General features: G+C 27.9%; 2 protein-coding genes across 4 annotated transcripts; both read right to left on the bottom strand.

The window, feature by feature from the left end:
* Window positions 1-3,521: 3,521 nt before the first annotated feature.
* On the bottom strand, window positions 3,522-19,309 carry LOC132927925 (uncharacterized). 3 transcript variants are annotated; one of them, XM_060992492.1, is made up of 9 exons: window positions 17,502-19,309; window positions 6,875-7,006; window positions 6,362-6,686; window positions 5,986-6,149; window positions 5,629-5,904; window positions 5,274-5,518; window positions 5,015-5,185; window positions 4,084-4,533; window positions 3,522-3,999 (listed from the first exon to the last, which is right to left on the bottom strand). In XM_060992492.1, exons 2-8 carry the CDS (start codon window positions 6,901-6,903, stop codon window positions 4,502-4,504), a joined length of 1,242 nt encoding a protein of 413 aa, XP_060848475.1. In that variant the 5' UTR covers window positions 6,904-7,006; window positions 17,502-19,309; the 3' UTR covers window positions 3,522-3,999; window positions 4,084-4,501. The 3 variants fall into 3 exon arrangements, with proteins under 3 accessions (XP_060848475.1, XP_060848476.1, XP_060848477.1); XM_060992493.1 differs by having other exon boundaries at window positions 4,084-4,399; XM_060992494.1 differs by lacking the exons at window positions 3,522-3,999; window positions 4,084-4,533 and having other exon boundaries at window positions 5,056-5,204; window positions 17,502-19,308.
* Window positions 11,984-12,898, bottom strand: LOC132925018 (protein GVQW3-like). The gene has a single exon (XM_060989450.1). The coding sequence runs from the start codon at window positions 12,896-12,898 to the stop codon at window positions 11,984-11,986; it is 915 nt and encodes a 304-aa protein (XP_060845433.1).
* Window positions 19,310-19,968: the final 659 nt, after the last annotated feature.

The raw sequence follows: 19,968 nt of genomic DNA, 5'->3' as shown, positions 1-19,968 counted from the left end.
TGATGTCATAAAACTATTGGTATAATATAATTAATAAATACATAATAAATAATATGCCTACTTATTTGTTATATATTGCTCTAGAAAATGTATTTGATTTTATTACTATCTAAATAACCATTTAGAAATATGCGAATAGAGGGTAGTTATAAAGTTTTTTCATATTTGGTAATAATAATGATAATAATTAAGTAGGTAGGTACTTTGACAAAATTTAAAAAAATGTATAATAAAAATAGTTGTACTTTAAAAAAGTGTAAAAATGCTCTTAAAATAATGTAAAATAATGTAATTAAAAAAAAATGTATAATGTTTAATATCATCTTATATAGTAAATTCGTGTTTTATTTCATTCCTGAAAAAAAACAAATAAATAAATATCTGAGGATTTTCTTCTTAAACACATTTTTAATTATTTGTGTTTTAATATATTTTTTTTATTATTATTATCACAGTATTTTTTTTATTTTATATACCATCAAACTCATTAGTCTATCAAATTTCAGGTTCATCAAAAAACCGAACATTTATTTTGTAGTTAGTTGAGTAATTAGTAAATTATTATGTATAAATAAAAAAAAACTGTATAGCAACAATTTTTGACGATCAATTAATTTAAAAAATAAATAGATTTAACTATATAAAACTGACATCAAATCACTACTCTAAAAATAAATCAACTTAACACTACAATAGGTACATCACTAATTATTATTTATTATTTTTACTGTACTATTTTTGCCTTTTTGGCGTTATCTAAATAAATTGTAAAACATTTTTAAAAAAAACTAAGTATTCCATCGTATTATAGTAATTTCCGTTGTGGACGACAATTTTTGAATTGTTTTTTCTATTATTATCAATATACCTACATGTAATAAATTATGTCTCTTTTCGATTCAACTTTATAGATTACAATTTATATTGATAAAAAAGTGATAAAAAGATTGCGTTCTACCTTTTTAGGTATACGATTGCGCGCAGTGCCAGAATAACAAAGAGCATGATTTTATGTATTCAAAGTCGTACGATTGCGCGTGAAATTGGTTACGACGTGGCCAAATTTTTTTTAAACAAAAATTAAGTTATATCATGATTATTTTAAAATATTTAAATACAAATACAAATACATTTATACCGTCATAAAAGAAAAAAGTTATTGTTTAAAAAAAATTATCGTTAAAAATATATCGTTGAATTTACCTACGTAATTAACACAAAATAAAAAAAGTGGACAAATTACATTTAATATAACTTTTAAATTAAATTTTAAAGCCCCGACCTAACCTATTTTCAACTATGGCCAAATACTTAAGTAAATTTTCTGGTATTTTATTATTTATATAATGTTTGTGTTCAATTTTCAAATCATAAACCTATATATTTGGCAACGTTCCTTAAAAGTAAAAATAATATAGCACGCGCAATCGTACGCATAAAAAGGTACCAACGATAAGTACCGCGCGCAAGTTTAATCGGTTTATCGCCTTATCGGCGGTAACATTTTATCTTTTTTTCGTGGGCTCTTGGGATTTATGAACGTTTTGCAGTTTAGTGACGATTTCGTAATCGTATGTGTATGTGGTCGACCGTCGTATTCGGATTTTAATTTATATAAAAATGTGAAATGCCTACTTGTTAATTAATAATTACGTAAACATACATTATAGGTTTTTTAAATTTCAAAACAGTTTATTTGTATTTTATTTTTTATAATTGTACCTATTACTACGAAAATAGTAATATAATATCTTAGGTAATCGGTGTTTTTAATTTTATAGTAAATTAGAACAAATCTAGTTTAGCGCCCACGCTATTTTTTTAATTTTTTTTTTTTAGAAACCTAGGTAAATCAAAGTTTTAAGAATGATGGTGCAATAAAATGGCGTAAATCAATAGTTTTTAAGTTACAGCTGACCAAAATTTTCGGTTTGCATTATAATCCAGATCCTTAAATACCCAGTATGTTTAATATCGAGATACTTCAAGTGTGGTGTAAGGTACGTTCATACCTTGCGTTTCTTGATGAGCAGGGTCGATTACCTCATACAAAAATTGATTTTCTGCAATTTTTATTATTCGCACTTACGCGAATTTTTCATTTTTTTTTGTTGCGCTCATTTAAAAACTAAAATATCCCTTGATTTGCTATGCAACACAACCCCAAGTAAGCCTAGTCAACTTACGAAAATCGACTTTTAAAGAATGATGGTCCAAAAACAAATTGGCAAAAATCATTTGTTTTTAAATTACTGCCTCATAAAGTTCGCGATTATACGTGTTCACACAATGCTTTATTTACCTATTTTACACGGAATATAATATTTAAAAATTAAAAAAAAAAAAAGGAATAAATATCAATATACGATAATGTACTGATCAAAGTGTTATAACTCAAAAACTAAATTTGACCGCTCAATTCTGATTGCACCACCGTTCTCAGCGTGAAAAACCCCATCAATGAGGTTGAAAAAAATTTAGAAAACTGCGTGGGCGCTAAACTAGATTTATACCCAATTTAAAAATATCTATACCTTGAATTAAGGTTATATCGATAATAGTTAAAATCACCCTCATATCAAAAACCACAAAACTTTATAATATGTGAACATAAATTTAAAACGCTATAATATGCATGAAGTGTAAACTAGCGATAATAAACGAATCTGTATGTAATCTCGTGTGTGTGTTAATGATCGGTTTTTAATTTTAATAAAATTGTCAAAAGTAAAAATGTAAAGTGCCTGTCTACTGATTATGTAAACACATATAAGGGCTTTTTATACTGTGAATTTCTCAATTGTATTTTATTTTCCTAATATCTGAAACTTTTGACGACATATTTTAAGCTTATAGGATAGGTTTCATCAGTGGTGTAGCCAGAATTTTTTTTCGGGGAAGGCTGATCAATTTTTGTAAAGTATAATTTAAGATTTTTGTAGCGATTTTCATAGACAATTAAAAATCAAAATAATTTTTAAATTTCCTTGATATTTTTTTGGGGGCGGGGGGGGGGGGGGCTTTAGCCTTCTTAGCCCTCCCCTTGACTACGCCACTGGGTTTCATCACATATTTTTGAGAAAAATGTATTTAAGGATTACTATATCTCTTTCATGCACGGAGTTTCATAACTATTTTGACCTATATTGCACAGAAGAATTTTTTTTGGAAAATTCATAATTTTAGTGGTAAAATAAATTATTGTTCTAGTAAATAATAAGACTTAAATATTAAAAAAACATAAAAATATTTTTTTAGAAAGTTAATATGGGTGGGATGACGTATATCCCACCATGCATGAAGTGTTTAGTTATATGTTATACTAGTATACTACCAATAAGTACACACATATCATAAACATTTTTTTTTATTATATATTTATTGAATATATTATTTGAATAAAATTATTTAATAAATGTATTATATTATATGTTAAATTTCGAGACATAGACCCGTAAAATATAAATATTATAAAAAAAATTAAGTATTAATCTTTTAGTAAATTTTATAGTATACTTGGATCCTTATATTAATATTACAAATAATACTGAATGGACATATTATTAAAAAAACAACATTACACATATTAGTTATACTACACTTTTAGGTATACTATTATACTGTGAAATTAAAATAACATTAATAACTTAATATAAAAGTTAAAAGACAATTAAAATTATAATGAACTATGATAAAGTGCAAAACAATTTTTTTGTTTTGTCAAACACAAAGGAACATCGCATACTGAACAAATCCATTCCGTTCGGATTTCATTTTGCTTAGTACTGCACTTAGCACATCTTCTTCTTGTTCCTCTTTTAGGTTGATGAGCAGCCTGTTCGAACCTAATCATAGAACTTACATGTGGCTTATGTTTTTTAACAGGTACTGCTGTTTGTATTTTGGAAACGGTTTGAACAGATCGTTTTTCAACCAATGTTTTTGAAACGAAATCGTTAGAAATTTCACGACGAAAATCTTTCATTGTTATATTTATACCTAAATTTTGAAAACGATTTTTGATAAAATTATAATAAATAATGTAAAAAATTTAAAAATATATAAAAATAACTATATTGTTACCTGATTTTATTTTGTATAAGACGTAAGAGTTAACTACTGCCGCATCAATAAAATGAAAAAAAAGTCTATGCCACCATTTTTTAGCTTTTCGATCTATTTGATAGGATTTCTTATTCTGGTCGAATTTATCAACGCAGTTCGTATGTTTATTATATTCACTTAATACTACAGGACATGATACCATTGTAATTGAACCATCTTTGGATCTTCTTTGAACTTGCGTAGTCTCCGTCGGATTATGAAAATTTGACAACAAACTTACTATTCTTTTGTCGCGCCACTTAACAATCGATGTAGATTTTTCATCTATCTAAAACTATTTACATCACTTATTGCAAAAAAATAAATACAAGTAATTGGGAAAAAAATATTTCACTAGGTGGGTTATTTTTCGTACCACCGTGCTGGAAATGTGATTTTAGAAGTGGGACAAATGGTATCCCACCGTGCCTGAAAGAGATATACTATATAAATTAGAATAAATTGTAAGTACAGGCGTTCAAAGTTAATTATGAATATTATAGAAACACAATCCGTATTTCTAATACATTTAATTGGTGTTTTTAATGATGGAATATGTAGTATTAAGTCTATACCTACTTAGTATAATATTATCTTAGTGTCTTTTTTAATATTAAAGTAATTTTACCTATTATTTCGTTGGTTTTTAGTTAGGTAGTTATAAATTGATGCAATATAAAAATGTGAAAATACCTATAATTCGCTTTTATAGTTAAATTGACGAAAGTTCAATTTATCCTAATATCAAAAACCACAAAAGTATGTTTGGAAATTTCGTTATAACGTTGTAAAAACTTCAGTAGTGTATAGCATATAATATTATATTATATAATCATTCTTGCGGATTCCGAAGTTTGTAATGGAAAATAAATAATACGTAATTTTAAATTAATTGTCTATAGATACATACATTTTTTAGGACAATCCCGCCGCAAATGGCCAAACGCCCGACATACATGGCATGTTAATGGAGGCCGTCCCCGTGCTCGTCTGCGTCCTCGTGCTCGTCCGCGTTCCGGAAAATTATTTGCCATTTGTATATTGGATGGCTGGTCCCTCATTGTATTTGTAGCCATTTCAACTATTTAAATAATTATAGACTATTTCTTAATTAATATTAATATTATAATATAACTTAATTTTTTAAATATTTAAATATTAAAACTAACCAACTGATACAATGGACCTGAGCGCCTCTGAATAAATGGTCGTGGACGGTGTGGAAGTGTGTCCACCATGTCCACCGCGTTCCCCGTATCCACGTCCGCCGTGTCCCCTCAGACGACCACCATAAATACGGTTATTGCCACGATGAAATGCCACAGCGTTTGTGGCAAGTGGTGAGTTATTATTATGACGACGAGTGGCACTGCCACGGGGCCACTTGCCTGTAAATGGCATAGCTTGCGCGGGCCTACAACATTTTATAAATGAACAAAAATTAATACTTAATAACATTTTGTTGTAAAATATATTTCACAATTATAACATAGGTAAATAAATTTAATTCGATGATCAACTTACATATTTGGGTCGCACACCACTATGTTATACCGCAGATCATTATCGGCCAACTTCGATTTAACGAGGGCAATGAATTGGGGGTAGAAAATTATTTCTGACTTTGGAAATGACCAAACTGATAAATTCGGGACCATCACCCTCGTTTCATCAATTTGGGTTTCCAAAGTCTGGAAAAAATTAACATCTTCGTTAAGATACGGCCAAATTATGAAATTGCTGTTGCCACGGACCACTTGTCCTTTGGCAACAGACGCCCACTTCCCGTTATCTATTAAGCTGTAAAAATATAAATTAAATAAAAAAAAATGTTATTAGGTACACGTTGATACAAATTTAAATATAAAACCATTATATTACCTTGGCGATAATTGAAAATGGTTCAAGCATTTTGTGAATATTGCATTTTCGCTTGCGTTTGACAATTCTATTGGTAATATTTTTACTGTTTCCGGACCACCGCACTCCAAAAATTCAATATTTTTTTCCACACATGTGGCAATCACATGACGTGTTATCTGTAACTGTATATTACATTTATATGATTTGAGTAAATTATTATATCTTTCATATACATTTCTTGGCATTAAAATAATAAGGAAAAATTCGATTCTATCAAAACCTAAATATTTATTAATTCCAATGAATATGAATATAGTATATAATATAATTATAATGATACTTTAATATGCAATATCAATGATTAATAAGAATAAATAATATTATAAAATCTTACGTTTTCGGGACCACATACGATAATTTGTATATTTCTATCGACGAACGTGGAATGTAACATTCCACGAACCTCGTACCAATTCAGCCCATCCAAAGCACAACCCAGTTTCGGGATAATTAGCAAATTTATACATAAATCTGCTAACCTATCCCGTAACTGGATTAATGCATTGGCCAAACACTGCTGTGCTGGTTTGTGGTGGTAGAGAACTTTAGTCACCAGGTAAAAAACATAAATGTCTTTTCCCTGGTTAACTTTAAGTTCTGCTATACCACCTACTCGGACCTTTTGATCCAATAAAGTACCGATATTTCCATATTTCAGTCTGTAACATAAATCGACTTAAGTATAAATCGTATTGAACAATGAAAATAAGTGTTCAGACTTTAACATTTTAACTCCTATAAATATACCTTTTTATAACTGTTAAGTGTTTAGGACGTAATTTATATATTTTTTTAAATGTCTGTATATGTCTAGTTATAAAATAAGTATATTAAACTTAGTACTTACTTAAATAACACTGCAATGCCCCTACTCATCTAAAAGTCTTCCGACACGCAATGCTCCACGGTGAAAGCTCCCGAAGACGTGGTCGCTATTTGATTAAAAATAGTGTTTGGCGACAAAACTATTTCAGCCATACTGCAAAATTTATAGTAACATAAATTACCAATACCATGAAAACACTTATAGCTACATTTAATAATATTTGTATGGAAGTTGTAAGTATAATGTATTAAATATTAATGTTATGTAAAAAAAATTTGTTTGTATGATATAATATTATATATGAAAACATAAATTAATGATAATATTATAACTATTTAAATTCATGAATACCTACCTACTAGATTATACTTATTCTAACATTACTTCATATAAATTAAATACAAGTAAACATAAAGATATCTAATGATAAAAACAATAATAATATAATTATAAACTTACTTACCTAAACCTAAATTTACCTAAATTTTTTTTGTGTGTGGGGGGGGGGGGGGGGGGGTTAAAAATAAAAAATTTCTAGAAGTTTTCAAAAGCGTCGGGAAAAATCTAAAAAAGTTATAGAAAAACGGGAATTTTTACGCATAGGTAATCAGTTTTTGACAAAATCAATTTTTTGATTTTGCTGTAACTCAAAAACGAATCATTGTAAACACTTGAAATTTTCACCAAATTTGCAGACAATTAAAATTTTTGATTTTTCTAAATTCTTTTTCTTGAAATGCCGAGTACAAGAAGATGAGTTTTTTCCATTATTCCCAATACAACGTTAATTATATCGTTTAGAAATAGCTATAAATTACCTTTATCTTTTTTAAATTTAAATGTTTTAAAAAAAAACTCATCGTTTTCTTGTACTCAGAAATATTATCAAAATTTAATTTTATAATAGGTATATTTACTCAAGAACCAAAATTAAGCGAGTTCTACTTAAATGCGTTTTATCCATGTGGTGTTTGGGCTAGAGAGAGAAAACAAACTGTGCGCTGACATCATACTAAGGTTACCAAATACAAGGTTTTCCATAAGTTTTTCTTCAAATAACTGTAAAAAAGAACTCCAGCATCAATATAGAAAACATTTTGTGAGCGTATGAAATTTAATTTTTTACGAAATCACGTAAAATAACGATATATTACAATTTAAATATAGATAATAAACTAATATTACAATATATCCTACTATTCCTACTAATTATCCTAGGCTGACAAATCATCTCCGTCAGAATCGTTTTTCGTATACAATGATACTTGTAATTACATTTAAATTTAACACATCCATTATGGTGACCTACTCCCCATCTCTACTATACACTATACAGCAGAGCAATACTCCCTGTATCACCCTTTTTTATAATACTAATTGTATTTACAAGGGTCGAGGTCCGCGGGGCATTGCCGTGTCTTGCTACCCTATAGTTACACCTCTGGCATTACTAGCGCCTTCTTAGTGGATAATTTTGGAACTAGATGCAATAAGATGGTTATTACTGGAATTTTCAAAGCAAAATAGAGATATTTACTTTATAGTACCTATAACATCTTTAATTTATCATACTATAATAAATATAATTATTAATAAAGTTGTGATAATATGATCTAGTACCATAAGTGCCCACTAAGACAGCGCTAGTAATGCTAAAAGAAAAATATCCGGGGTATTTAACCCCCTGCACTCCACCGGTTGTATAACATTTCGTAACCATAATATTCATATCGTGTCCAGTTTTGTATATCTTAGTCCGTGCCTGAAACGTTTGTTTTGAATTGGCACACCACATCGTCCACACCCAACACTTCCACCACATTATAGTGTTGAAATAAGTTTTTAAAACGAACAAACCTAATGCGTTGTCGGTTACTACCACAGATGTTCTTTTATATATCTTGAAAATATGTCTAAACGCTCAGGCACGTAGCCAGAATATTTCTACTAGGGGGCCCATAATTGTTGGCCCTTTTATCATTTTCTATAATTTTTCCCAATGAAATACTTGTACTTTGTAGAGTGCATTTCCCTCACACTCATCATTAGGCGGTAATGCGGTATGCCATATAAAGAATCTTATTAAATTATAATTTACCTTTGATTAGCAGTTGATTAAATGACATTTTGTCTCAACATGTGTACCTATTACAGTATTACAAAAAATAGAGTGCTTGATAAAAAAAAAACCAACGGTTATCGATATCTAAATTTAACAAAAACTAAAACCGACCATTAAATTAAATTTCGAGTTGATTGTTTATGATCCATGTAAGATTCAGAGTTTATTAAAATAAAAATGACTGAATTATAGTAGATTCAAAACTACCATTTACCAAAGTATACGTTTTTGTTGTTTCTGACGCGTTTACGCGTCGCAGGACAATTGGAATGAAGTCCATTGATGCGTATACAGTATACACGTCATTACGTCAACGGCGCGCAGCGTTGAAAATATTCATAAAATTATATTTAATAACGGCTCACGGTCTAACGCCGATAGTCTACAGATAGTCGGGTACGCACTGACTGCTAACTGCGGGCTAGTCTATTATATATTATTGTCTATTGTCTATGACGGTGGTCTTCAACCTTTTTGGACTTGCGGCCCACTTTTTTAGGCCTACATTATTCCCGACCCACGTAAACTTTGTAAAAAAGCTAAAATTGCTTAATGTTTTGCATTAGTACTATTAAAACTGAAAAAATAAAAATTACATTTTAGTAGGTATTTTCATTTATTCATTTTCTAATTAATAAATAAACAATTATTTTTTTACCTTATATAATTTTATAAATTTAATTTTTATTTAAAAAAGAAGACTTATCGCGACCCACCGGTTGAAGACCATTGGTCTATGAGACAGGTATATCTATCAAGACCCTATTATTTATCTTTTTCAAAAACGTTATACACAAATATAAAAAATTAATTATTATAATAATAATTCTGCCTAGTAATATTACCCAGTAGTAATCACAATAGATTTTTTCAATGCGCACACTCACATTTTTTGATAATTGGTAAAAATAATTGTATTTTGAATTTGGGGGGGGAAGGCTAGGCCAGAGTAAATTTAATGTGAGCCCGGCCCACCCAGGCCCCTCCTTGGCTACATGCCTAGCGTCGTTAGTCACGGAAGAGGTACATTATTATACATTACAAATTAAATTTAAATTTAATTTGTCATGCATTATTATTTTACAGACGTCGTCGTATAGACGTTTAGCGTCAATGCAGTCGATTGCTACGTAAATATTGTCTATATGTGTGTGTGAACCCCCCCTCTCTTGGCTACCTCTTATTCCGGCCTTGATACCACCTGTTATAAAAGATAGCTCGAATTATATTTATAATCTTATTAAGCTCGAATTATATTTATAATCTTATTAATTTTTAAAATGAATGTAAAATAATAAATGTATCACGATTAAATCATTTTTTTTAATAAACGTGTTGTAACGTCTTATTGGTGACCAAAAGTAATTTTCGTAAAATAGTGTTTTATTCTTTGACATTTATAGAAAAATCCATCTTATTGGTGTGCCGTGTGCGCATAGCGTAAATATTATAAATATGTTTGTGATTACTGATTATTGCACTGAAATATTTATAATATCCAAATATGTGTCCACCAACCAATTTTTAATTAAATATAAACAAAAATAAATAATAATCAGACGGAAAAAACTAATATGTTACCTATCACATTTGCATGTGAAACTGAAAAGAGTATTTAATATAATTTATTGTATATATATATGTATATAATACCTTTATCTAAATATTATCTATTTAAAAGAAAAAAATGTGTTAGGCACTGACGTTTTTAATTTTTAAACCATGTTTTTGCGACTAAAATAAATTGTCACAGCGAGACGCGAGTACAGTTGACCGTCACGTATTTTTATGTCACCTATGTGAAACAGGCCTAAGCTCGGCGCGCTGGCTACTCGCTTTGCGCTTACAACTTACTTATTGACTAAAACTCCCGATTACTTTAATATGTATACTAAATACTAATGTATAAAATACAAAAACTTTTATATAACATAGTTTGATTTAAATTTACATCCTACTTTTTAAAATACATATTAAATATTAGGTATTGTATAGCTTGGAAATAATAAATTATTATTTATATGAAAATAAAAAAAATAACATCTTAGTTTATTTTTTACTTTATTTAGAAACAGAAGAAAATATACACACGTGACATGTTACGCTAGTAAAACTAATAATAAGATTAATATTAAAAAATTATTATACACATTTTTAAATTTTTAATCGTATTGCGTACAAATGTCGTTTATTTTCTATAAGTATGCGTTTTTAAACATTTTTATTTATTGAGTATAAATATAAACTAGTTAGAATTTATTATTTAATATTTTATGTAAAATAAACAACTAAACAAAATTTTTTGAAAGGAAATAACAAATAACATATAAATGAGTTGTGGAAATATTAGATAAACAGTTTATCATGCAAGTTATAACTAATAAAGAAATAATTAATAAAGTTAGGTAATTATTATATGTATTCAGGCACGTATACAAAAAAAATTCTTGGGGGGGGGGTTGAACCCCCTGTATACATCTCTGTATGTATTTCTAATCCTTTGTATAGATATCACAGTACCACACTGCATTTATATTATTAGACAATTTTCTCTGGTTTTCGTACATTACTATAGCATTCTAGTTGGGTAAAGTCATTGTACTTTTTCTGATAGTAAACATTGTAGATTTGTAGATAAAATATAAAACAAATAATATTAACCAAATGAATCTATTTGAAAATTGTCGATTGTTTAAAGAATGTCACCAGTATAAAATAGTAAAGTATTGGGGTTTAAATCAAAAATCTAATTTTGTAGAATTTTTTACTAACTATGAATAATAATGTTCAAAATACGAGGTGTGTTCAATAAATACCCAGACTAAAATTATTAAAAATTATATTTCAAACTTACAAATTATTTAAATGGATCACCTTCAAAATAGTGTCCTTTAGCATCAATACAATGCTCCCAACGGTCTTGCCACTTTTTGAAACACCTTTGAATTTCTTCTATAGGTATAGCCTTTAGCTCTTGTGTCGCGTTATGAATAGTTTCGTTAACGTCTTCAAATCTGTGGCCTTTGAGGGTACTTTTCAGTCTCGGAAACAAAAAAAAAATCACAGGGAGCTAAGTCGGGTGAATATGGTGGATGAGGTACCACTGGTATATTTTTAGATGTCAAAAATTCACGTGCGGAAAGTGCAGAATGCGCCGGTGCATTGTCGTGGTGCAAAAACCACGACTTTGATTTCCACGCTTCTGGTCTTTTACGGCGCACTTTCTCTCTTAATCTTTCTAATACTTGTTTATAGAACACTTGATTTATTGTCTGACCTGTAGGTGCAAACTCATAATGAACTAAACCAAAAAAATCAAAAAAAACTATGAGCATTGCTTTGATGTTTGACCGGACCTGACGACATTTTTTTGGACGAGGTGAATTTGCGGTCTTCCATTGCGATGATTGGACCTTGGTTTCGGGATCATATCCATACACCCATGTTTCATCGCCCGTAATTATTGATTTGATAAAACTTGGGTCATTAGAAACCCGATTTTTTAGATCCAAACACACTTCAATGCGATGTTCCATTTGCTCCTCGGTTAACAATTTTGGCACTAATTTTGCGGACACTCTTTTCATACCCAATTCATCTGATAAAATTGAATGACAAGTACCAATTGATATGCCAATTTCATTAGCTACTTCTCTGACAGTTAATCTTCGGTCGGATCTAATTTTGTCTCGAACTAGAGAAATGATATCATTTGTTTTTGATGTTGATGGACGCCCAGGACGATGGTCATCTTCAATGGATATACGACCTTCTTTAAAACGTTTGAACCAGTCAAAAGTTACACAACGGCTTAGTGCAATATCTCCAAAAGCCAATTTTATTAATTCAAAACATTCCGTAGCATTTTTACCAATTTTGAAACAAAATTTAATACACGCGCGTTGCTCCGAAATATTATCCATTGTGAAATCGCGATTTTATACAAAACGACCAACTTCGAACGCGTATTGTCGATGACTGATTTGAGATAATGATAATTATTATATACTGAAATAATGGTCATTATCTCTAGTTTATTTTGGTGCAATAACATTTCCGATAACATTAAATGTTTTTCTACAATAATTTTAGTCTGGGTATTTATTGAACACACCTCGTATACATTAGAATTATTTATACATTAACTATAACACACCGATTAGCGATTATATTAAATATTAAAAACAGATGCTGTTTTAAATTTTAATCTTGAAAAATATGTCTTATGGGTACAGTCGTACAGATTTATAAGTGTAATGGATATGCATTTAATAATGCATAAAAAAATAATGTAAAAAAAGTAATGCCTCCTCTGAATTTATCAAAAAGGAGGCCTTCTACAATACTAAGGACAGTAGGCTTTTACTGGCCCAGTCCGCCCCTGGACTATTGCCTTCTAAAATATTATATTACTATCATTCAATTAACCAGCACTTTAGGGCATATTGTAAGAACGACTCTTTGATGCATAAGTTATTAATTAACTTAATACCTATTTATAATTTAATACATATTGCATACATCATAGGCGTTGTGGGGGGTCAATTTTTTTTTTTTGGGGGGGCTTCCCCTCCATCACCCCAAAAAAATTGACCTCCCACAACGCCTATGATGTATGATGTATGTAATATGTATTAAATTATAACTACAGCTCATTCATAAAATATATAGATAAAAATATCTGTAATGTATTTACATCAGTTTTTACTTTTATTTATATATAAAATAACTTTAAATCATTTTTTATATTGTTTTTAATTTTTCAATGTCCATCAATAACAATAAACAAAAATTAATAATAGTACAATCAGACATTGAACAATTCTGGAATAAAAAAGTGAGTTTCACTTTTTTTATTTCGCTTGACGGTCTTTCTTTTCATGGCTCGTTATGTAACTATAATATCTTAAATCGTTTTGATCAACATATTTGTACACAGAAAACATGGGTCAAAGCTCAATGGGCACCTTATCTATATTCACAGTCTCCAGAAAAAAATTTGAATAGTTATTTATTTGTTATATGGAGAAATTTAAAATCGAATAAATTTTGAATGAACGAAATAAACTTCTTTTAAAAAAAATACAGCATATTAGGTACAACTCGTTAATATTTTATGTGAGATTTTCCTATTTATTTTTATTATAAAGAAATACCATTTCTATGTATTCATGAATAGTAAATTTAATTTAATTAAATTAATAAGGTGAAATAAAATAAAAAATAATACTACCTAATTGTTAAATTAAGTTATTTACGCACCTGCATTATGCACTGACAGAATTTTAACATGATATATTAATTGAATGACACATATCACTATATTTATAATTTCACCAGAGTATAATTAATATTAATATAAGTATTATTATTAATTAATTTTAAAAAATTTTAGGCCAATATTAATTTAAATACAACATATTTAAGTATTTTTTCAGATAAGACTATATTTGATTTAGACCACAATGGAATTAAAATTAACTTGGATATAATTGGCAGCGTATAGTGAACATATTAAACAATATTATGAAAACAAATATTAGATTAAATCTCAATGAGTATTGTACCTATATTTTATAACGGATTGGATTAGGTACATAATCATTTAGTTACCTACCGGCTACCATAACTGTATAATTTTACCATAATATTATGGTGTATTATTTGAAATAGAAGTGTCCTTCGATCATTCAAATTCAACCGATTTTGAAATTGATTATTCTCTATATTACAAATAAATATCTCTACAAAATAGCTTATTACGTATTAAAAAAATGTAGTGATTTTTTTATATTTTAGACTAAACCAATTGTTTTAAAGGTAGGCTATTAGTGATGTAATATACATTGAAAAAACTCAAAAAACTGTACTACAAAATCTACATTATATTTCAAATTACTGCAGCTACTGACTTTCCTATTAATTTATGTACTTACTTACTGTATATAGTTTTAATATATACGTATTGACACGGTCCACAACAGTTGTAAGTATAAACTACAAAGTATACGCCTTCAACTGGGTAAGCGGTCACTTTGTATGGTCCATTGTTTAAATTGCATAACGCGGACACTGTACGGTCAGGTAAAATTTAAGATTGCAGAACGCCTGAACACGAACACTTTGTACTATTATATACATAAAGACATAAAGTATATATTAATGTACATAGTTATATACCCAAGTGTTAAGTATTTATAATGTAAATTATTAAAATGTAAAAATTGAATATAAAAAAAATTAAATTTATTAAAATATCGTATAATATTAGTACTATTAGTCAAAATAATCAGTTCAAATCAATTAAAAATAAATACAATATATAAATATAAATGAAAAAATAATATTGAAAAAAAAATCTATGTCAAAAACGAGAAATAACGTTAAACCCGACATGTATATGGAATTTAAAAATTTAAAATTATTTCTTTATTTTGGTGCTGGTTACATAAAGTTAATACTTTATTATTTTTACCAGAATTAAATTTTTGCTTCTTATATAGCCTATTGCCACATTCGTCCAATCGTATTGCCCACAAAAACTGTCAAAAAATAGGAGAATGTATAAGATACTTAGATTTACCAATGATATTTTAACTTAATACAATTTTTAATAAAATTGTTTATAATATAAACATATGTATATTCTTTATGTATATAATAGTACAGTGTCCGCGTTCTGCAATGTAGGTATAGTATAGGTACCTATCTTTTTAACGTACAAAGTGTCCTACTTTCACATTTTTAATGCTCTACCGTAAAAAAAGGTCGTATCCCATTTCGCCGCGGTACCATTTCGCTGCCAAATTTATCTCATTTTGCCGCCGACCCATTTCGCTGCATAAAATTATTTTTGTCTTAAAACATGGTTATGAATTTATGATTTGAAAAGTAATAAATAGACACAGAGAAATATTTATCGTTTGAAACGATCTTAGTGCTATACTACCTCAATTCTCAAGTTATCATTTGATGAATCCCCAATAATTATATAAATAAAATAGAATGAATAGTGTGTCGTCGCAGCGATAACTAAGTTAACGGTCAGTGTTGTATGATTATCACCAGTAGGTATTTGCGCATTTACAGTTCACAATTTTTAAATAATAATTTCGAATATTGAATATAGTTCTACACAGCGAAAAGGGTAATGCCTTATTTTTAATAACTATTATTTTAGAATTGATAAAAAAATAAAAATAAAAAATATTGGAAGTGTATTGAAAACTGTGGAGCTCGTGTAATAATTTCAGATAAATTCACTGTACCTACATTCCGATAAGTTTTGTAATCATAACCACAGCCCTCGTCCAGTTAAAATTGAAGAAAAACGTTTTAAGGCGAAACTTCGTTTGAGAGCAACAGAAAACCCTTTTGAACCAATTCCGAAGGTATTTATAAAAATTTTTAGATGACCAAAGAAACTTGAAAATTGTAGTTAAAAAAAATCAAAAATTGTTAGTCACAATTTTTTTTATAAGCGTTTATAGTTCGAATTTTAACGAAATATGTCAAAAGTGCCAAAATTTGCAAGTAATTTTGTAGTTGAAAAATCATAAATTTTTTTGTGTTTATATCTAAGGTTAAAAAATTCAACAGTTAGTTTGCCATAAGTTTAGTCCACACTTATAGTTAAATATATTGGTATATATATATGGAACAAAGAATTTGTAGTCTTAAGGAAAGAGTGATGAGCGATCCTCCGCAGATGAAATGGATTGATTATTTGGACAATATTAGTTATTTAATTAAACATAACGAATAATTTTATAGAATATATAATAACTATATTATTATAACTAGTTTAAAAAAACTTTTTTTTTATATTATTTTAAATGATTACTTTTATTATTTTTTTTATTAAGAAAATGTTGATTTTTTTATTTATGATTATATAAAATACCTAATTATTACTATCTTTACATAAATACATATTACATAAATATAACTAATTAGTATGTAATTTGTAATCTTATGTTTACTTAAAAGAGTTACTTAAAAATAAATTCGGCGAAATGGTTCCGCGGCAAAATGAAACGGCGGCGAAATGGGAGCTGACCTAAAAGAAGACCTAGCACCCTTCAACTGTCACACAAACACCACTAGTTCGACCTTAAATTTATTGTATATACCAGCGGTTCTCAGCCTTTTTATATTCGCGTTCCACGTACAGTTTGAAAAATTTTACGTACCACCTGACCATTTTTTTTACTTAATAATGTAAACGTTTATGATACATGTACAGAATTTTATTTTATTAGTAATTACAAATTTATAGGAATTAAGTATTAAATGTACAAAAAGAAATTAATATCTACAATTATTATTATTATTATTATTTATTATTACGATTATAAACGACCTTCACACCACCAAATAAACCAAATATTTAGTGTAATAATGATTTATTCCAATTTTATTTATAAAGGGAGATTTTCTTCGCGTACCATAAGTTGAAAAGCGCTGGTATATACCATTTTATATACCTTTCAATAATAATATAAACATTTTAAGCGAATATATTACCTTATTTTATTAGATATACTCGATCAGAATAATTTTGTTTTCTTTAAATCTGAAAAACGTATGTAGGACGTAGGTATTTGTTTTCTTCGCCTTTTCGATCTATTCTTGTATGTCTATAATTAATAACTAATAGTTATTTACTATAAACAAGAAGTCCTGATTTTTTTCCAACTTAATTTTGAACCATTCTACAACAGCGGAAAAAATTAAATTAAAAAATGTATGTTGTATTTTATATATACTATGTTTTACTGTATTTTATGATGAATTAGGTCCCGGGTTGTTTTAAGGTTTATCATAGACTAATATTAATAAATAAAGGGCTAGATATAACGTATAACGTAGTCAATATTAATTGAGTCTGTTTTAATACTAAGTCACGTTAATGTTTAAAAAAACATCTCCCTTTTCATTTTTATACTTTTAAATATTTTATTATATAATAATGTATGGCTATGATATAATACGAATAATTTAAATGTTACTTGTGTATAATTAAATCAATATATAAGTGATGATAAAATTACATTTTTTATAACTGTAAAAATGTAGGTAATAAACATTGTGTAAAATGATATATCGCGTAGTCGTCTCCACATACGTAAATTATGGTTGGTTTTATATTTTTCTCTAAAAAATCTTCGGACTTAATCAGTATATTTATGATTTTCCAACCGCGGAATCAATAATTAGGTATATTATAGTATTAGGACCAGTGGCTCGTGGGTTTTTAATGAAGTAGTGCACATCCAAAAAAAATATAACCAATATAATATAAATATATATGTAACCTAACCTATGTATATTTATATTATAAATTGTATTAAATAATTGTTTACAAGTTTTAGTTATTTACCAATTACCTTTTCTTTTGTTTATATTTTTACAAGTAATAATAATAATACACGAATAATAATATTATATTAATATACGTTAATGTCGGTCGTCGATAAAAAACAAAAACACGATTAATGTTTTGAATTTCCGATAATGATCGACTAGCTAATATATTAGCTGATTATCGGAATATAACAAACGAATAAGAGTAAAAATAAACTATAATAACATAATAATAATGCCGATGCGCAAAAACCCGGCGACGTCGAAAATAATTCGCTGAAAACAATTTAATTGGTTATGACGTGCACACAAACATATGTGCACACCAATTCCATATCCATTATAACGTGGGTTTTGTAATTCGACTTACTTTAATTTTTATTTTTTACGCTGTACAAATGTACACAACGATTCTGTGCACAACTGCTCCACTATAATCATACACGCCGATACCGTTCCGTCGCGGACAACCAGACAGCTGTTTGGCAGTCGAAATAACCCAATCCAAATATCATATAATTTTCATAATATTCTAAATTAATTTTTTATATTTTGAAAAATAATCTTAATTACATTACAGGTACTTAGTTGTATTATTATGATTTATGTTTTTAATTTTTCTTGAGTTTGGGTAGGTAGTGTATGTGCAGTTGTGCATATACACACGAGCCGCCACTCATTGGGACTAAATTAGGTCGATTGCAACCTAGGTACAGGTAAACGATTTTTTCCTACCTTTTATGTGTTCCAATTATTGCGCTTTAAACTTTTTAGTGTATAGTTATGGTGACCAGTTATAAAAATTTTAAAAAAAGTACATTTTAAAACTTAGCTCCTTCTCTGTCGTTAATTGCTCAATGCGTATACTATTCTACTCGCTTTACACATATATCCATAGGTCCTTCTATAAAAATTGTTTTTTTTTCATCTGATTACTCTATTTATTTTATTATTATTATCAATTATAAAAACCAATTATTTGAAATTATAATGTCAACTCATTTAGTGTGTGTCTTTATGGTGAAAATACTTTGATATTGAAGAATTTAAAGTAAACTTAAACTAAAGTATAAATTATGGTTCTAGGTCACTTTGTACGGTCAGGTATTAAAAGTGCGAAACGCGGACACTTTGTACTATTATATACATAAAGTATATATTATAAATAAAAGTTTTATACATAATTAGTAACTAATAATTATGTATAGTGTTAATTATTAAAATAGAAAAAATAAAAATAAAATTGCTAAAAAATATTGATTGTATTTGTATAATAATAATAATAATCTAAATAAACAAATAATCAATAATATCAATCAAACTACATGTTAAAATGTGTACAATATAAATATCAAAAAAATCAAAAAAAATGTCAAAAAGTAGTATAATATATAAATAGTATTTAGATGTAATGATTTTTAGATTATTAGTTAATAAAAAATAAAAATAAAAATAGGATAATATAGAAATATCTCAAATTTGAAATAAATGTCAAACGTCAAAAAAAAAATATAATATTGAAAAATAATTAAAAACTACATGTAAAAATGTGTACAATATAAATAAGTCTAAAGGTAGTATAATATGAAAATAGTTTAGTAATAGTTTTTACTATTACAAATTTTTA

The sequence above is a fragment of the Rhopalosiphum padi genome, chromosome 3, assembly GCF_020882245.1.
Source record: "Rhopalosiphum padi isolate XX-2018 chromosome 3, ASM2088224v1, whole genome shotgun sequence".
NCBI lineage: Eukaryota > Metazoa > Arthropoda > Insecta > Hemiptera > Aphididae > Rhopalosiphum > Rhopalosiphum padi.
The sequence above is the reverse complement of the archived record's forward strand: the minus strand, read 5'-3'. Positions and strand labels throughout refer to the sequence as shown.

Bases quoted from the DNA above. Each gene is read 5' to 3' on its own strand.
- LOC132925018 (XM_060989450.1), bottom strand. From the start codon at position 12,898: ATGGATAATATTTCGGAGCAACGCGCGTGTATTAAATTTTGTTTCAAA.
- LOC132927925 (XM_060992492.1), bottom strand. From the start codon at position 6,903: ATGAGTAGGGGCATTGCAGTGTTATTTAA. The intron at 6,687-6,874 runs GTAAGTACTAAG...TTTATGTTACAG, and splicing joins GGCATTGCAGTGTTATTTAA to ACTGAAATATGGAAATATCG. The intron at 5,519-5,628 runs GTAAGTTGATCA...AAAATGTTGTAG, and splicing joins GTGGTGTGCGACCCAAATAT to GCCCGCGCAAGCTATGCCAT.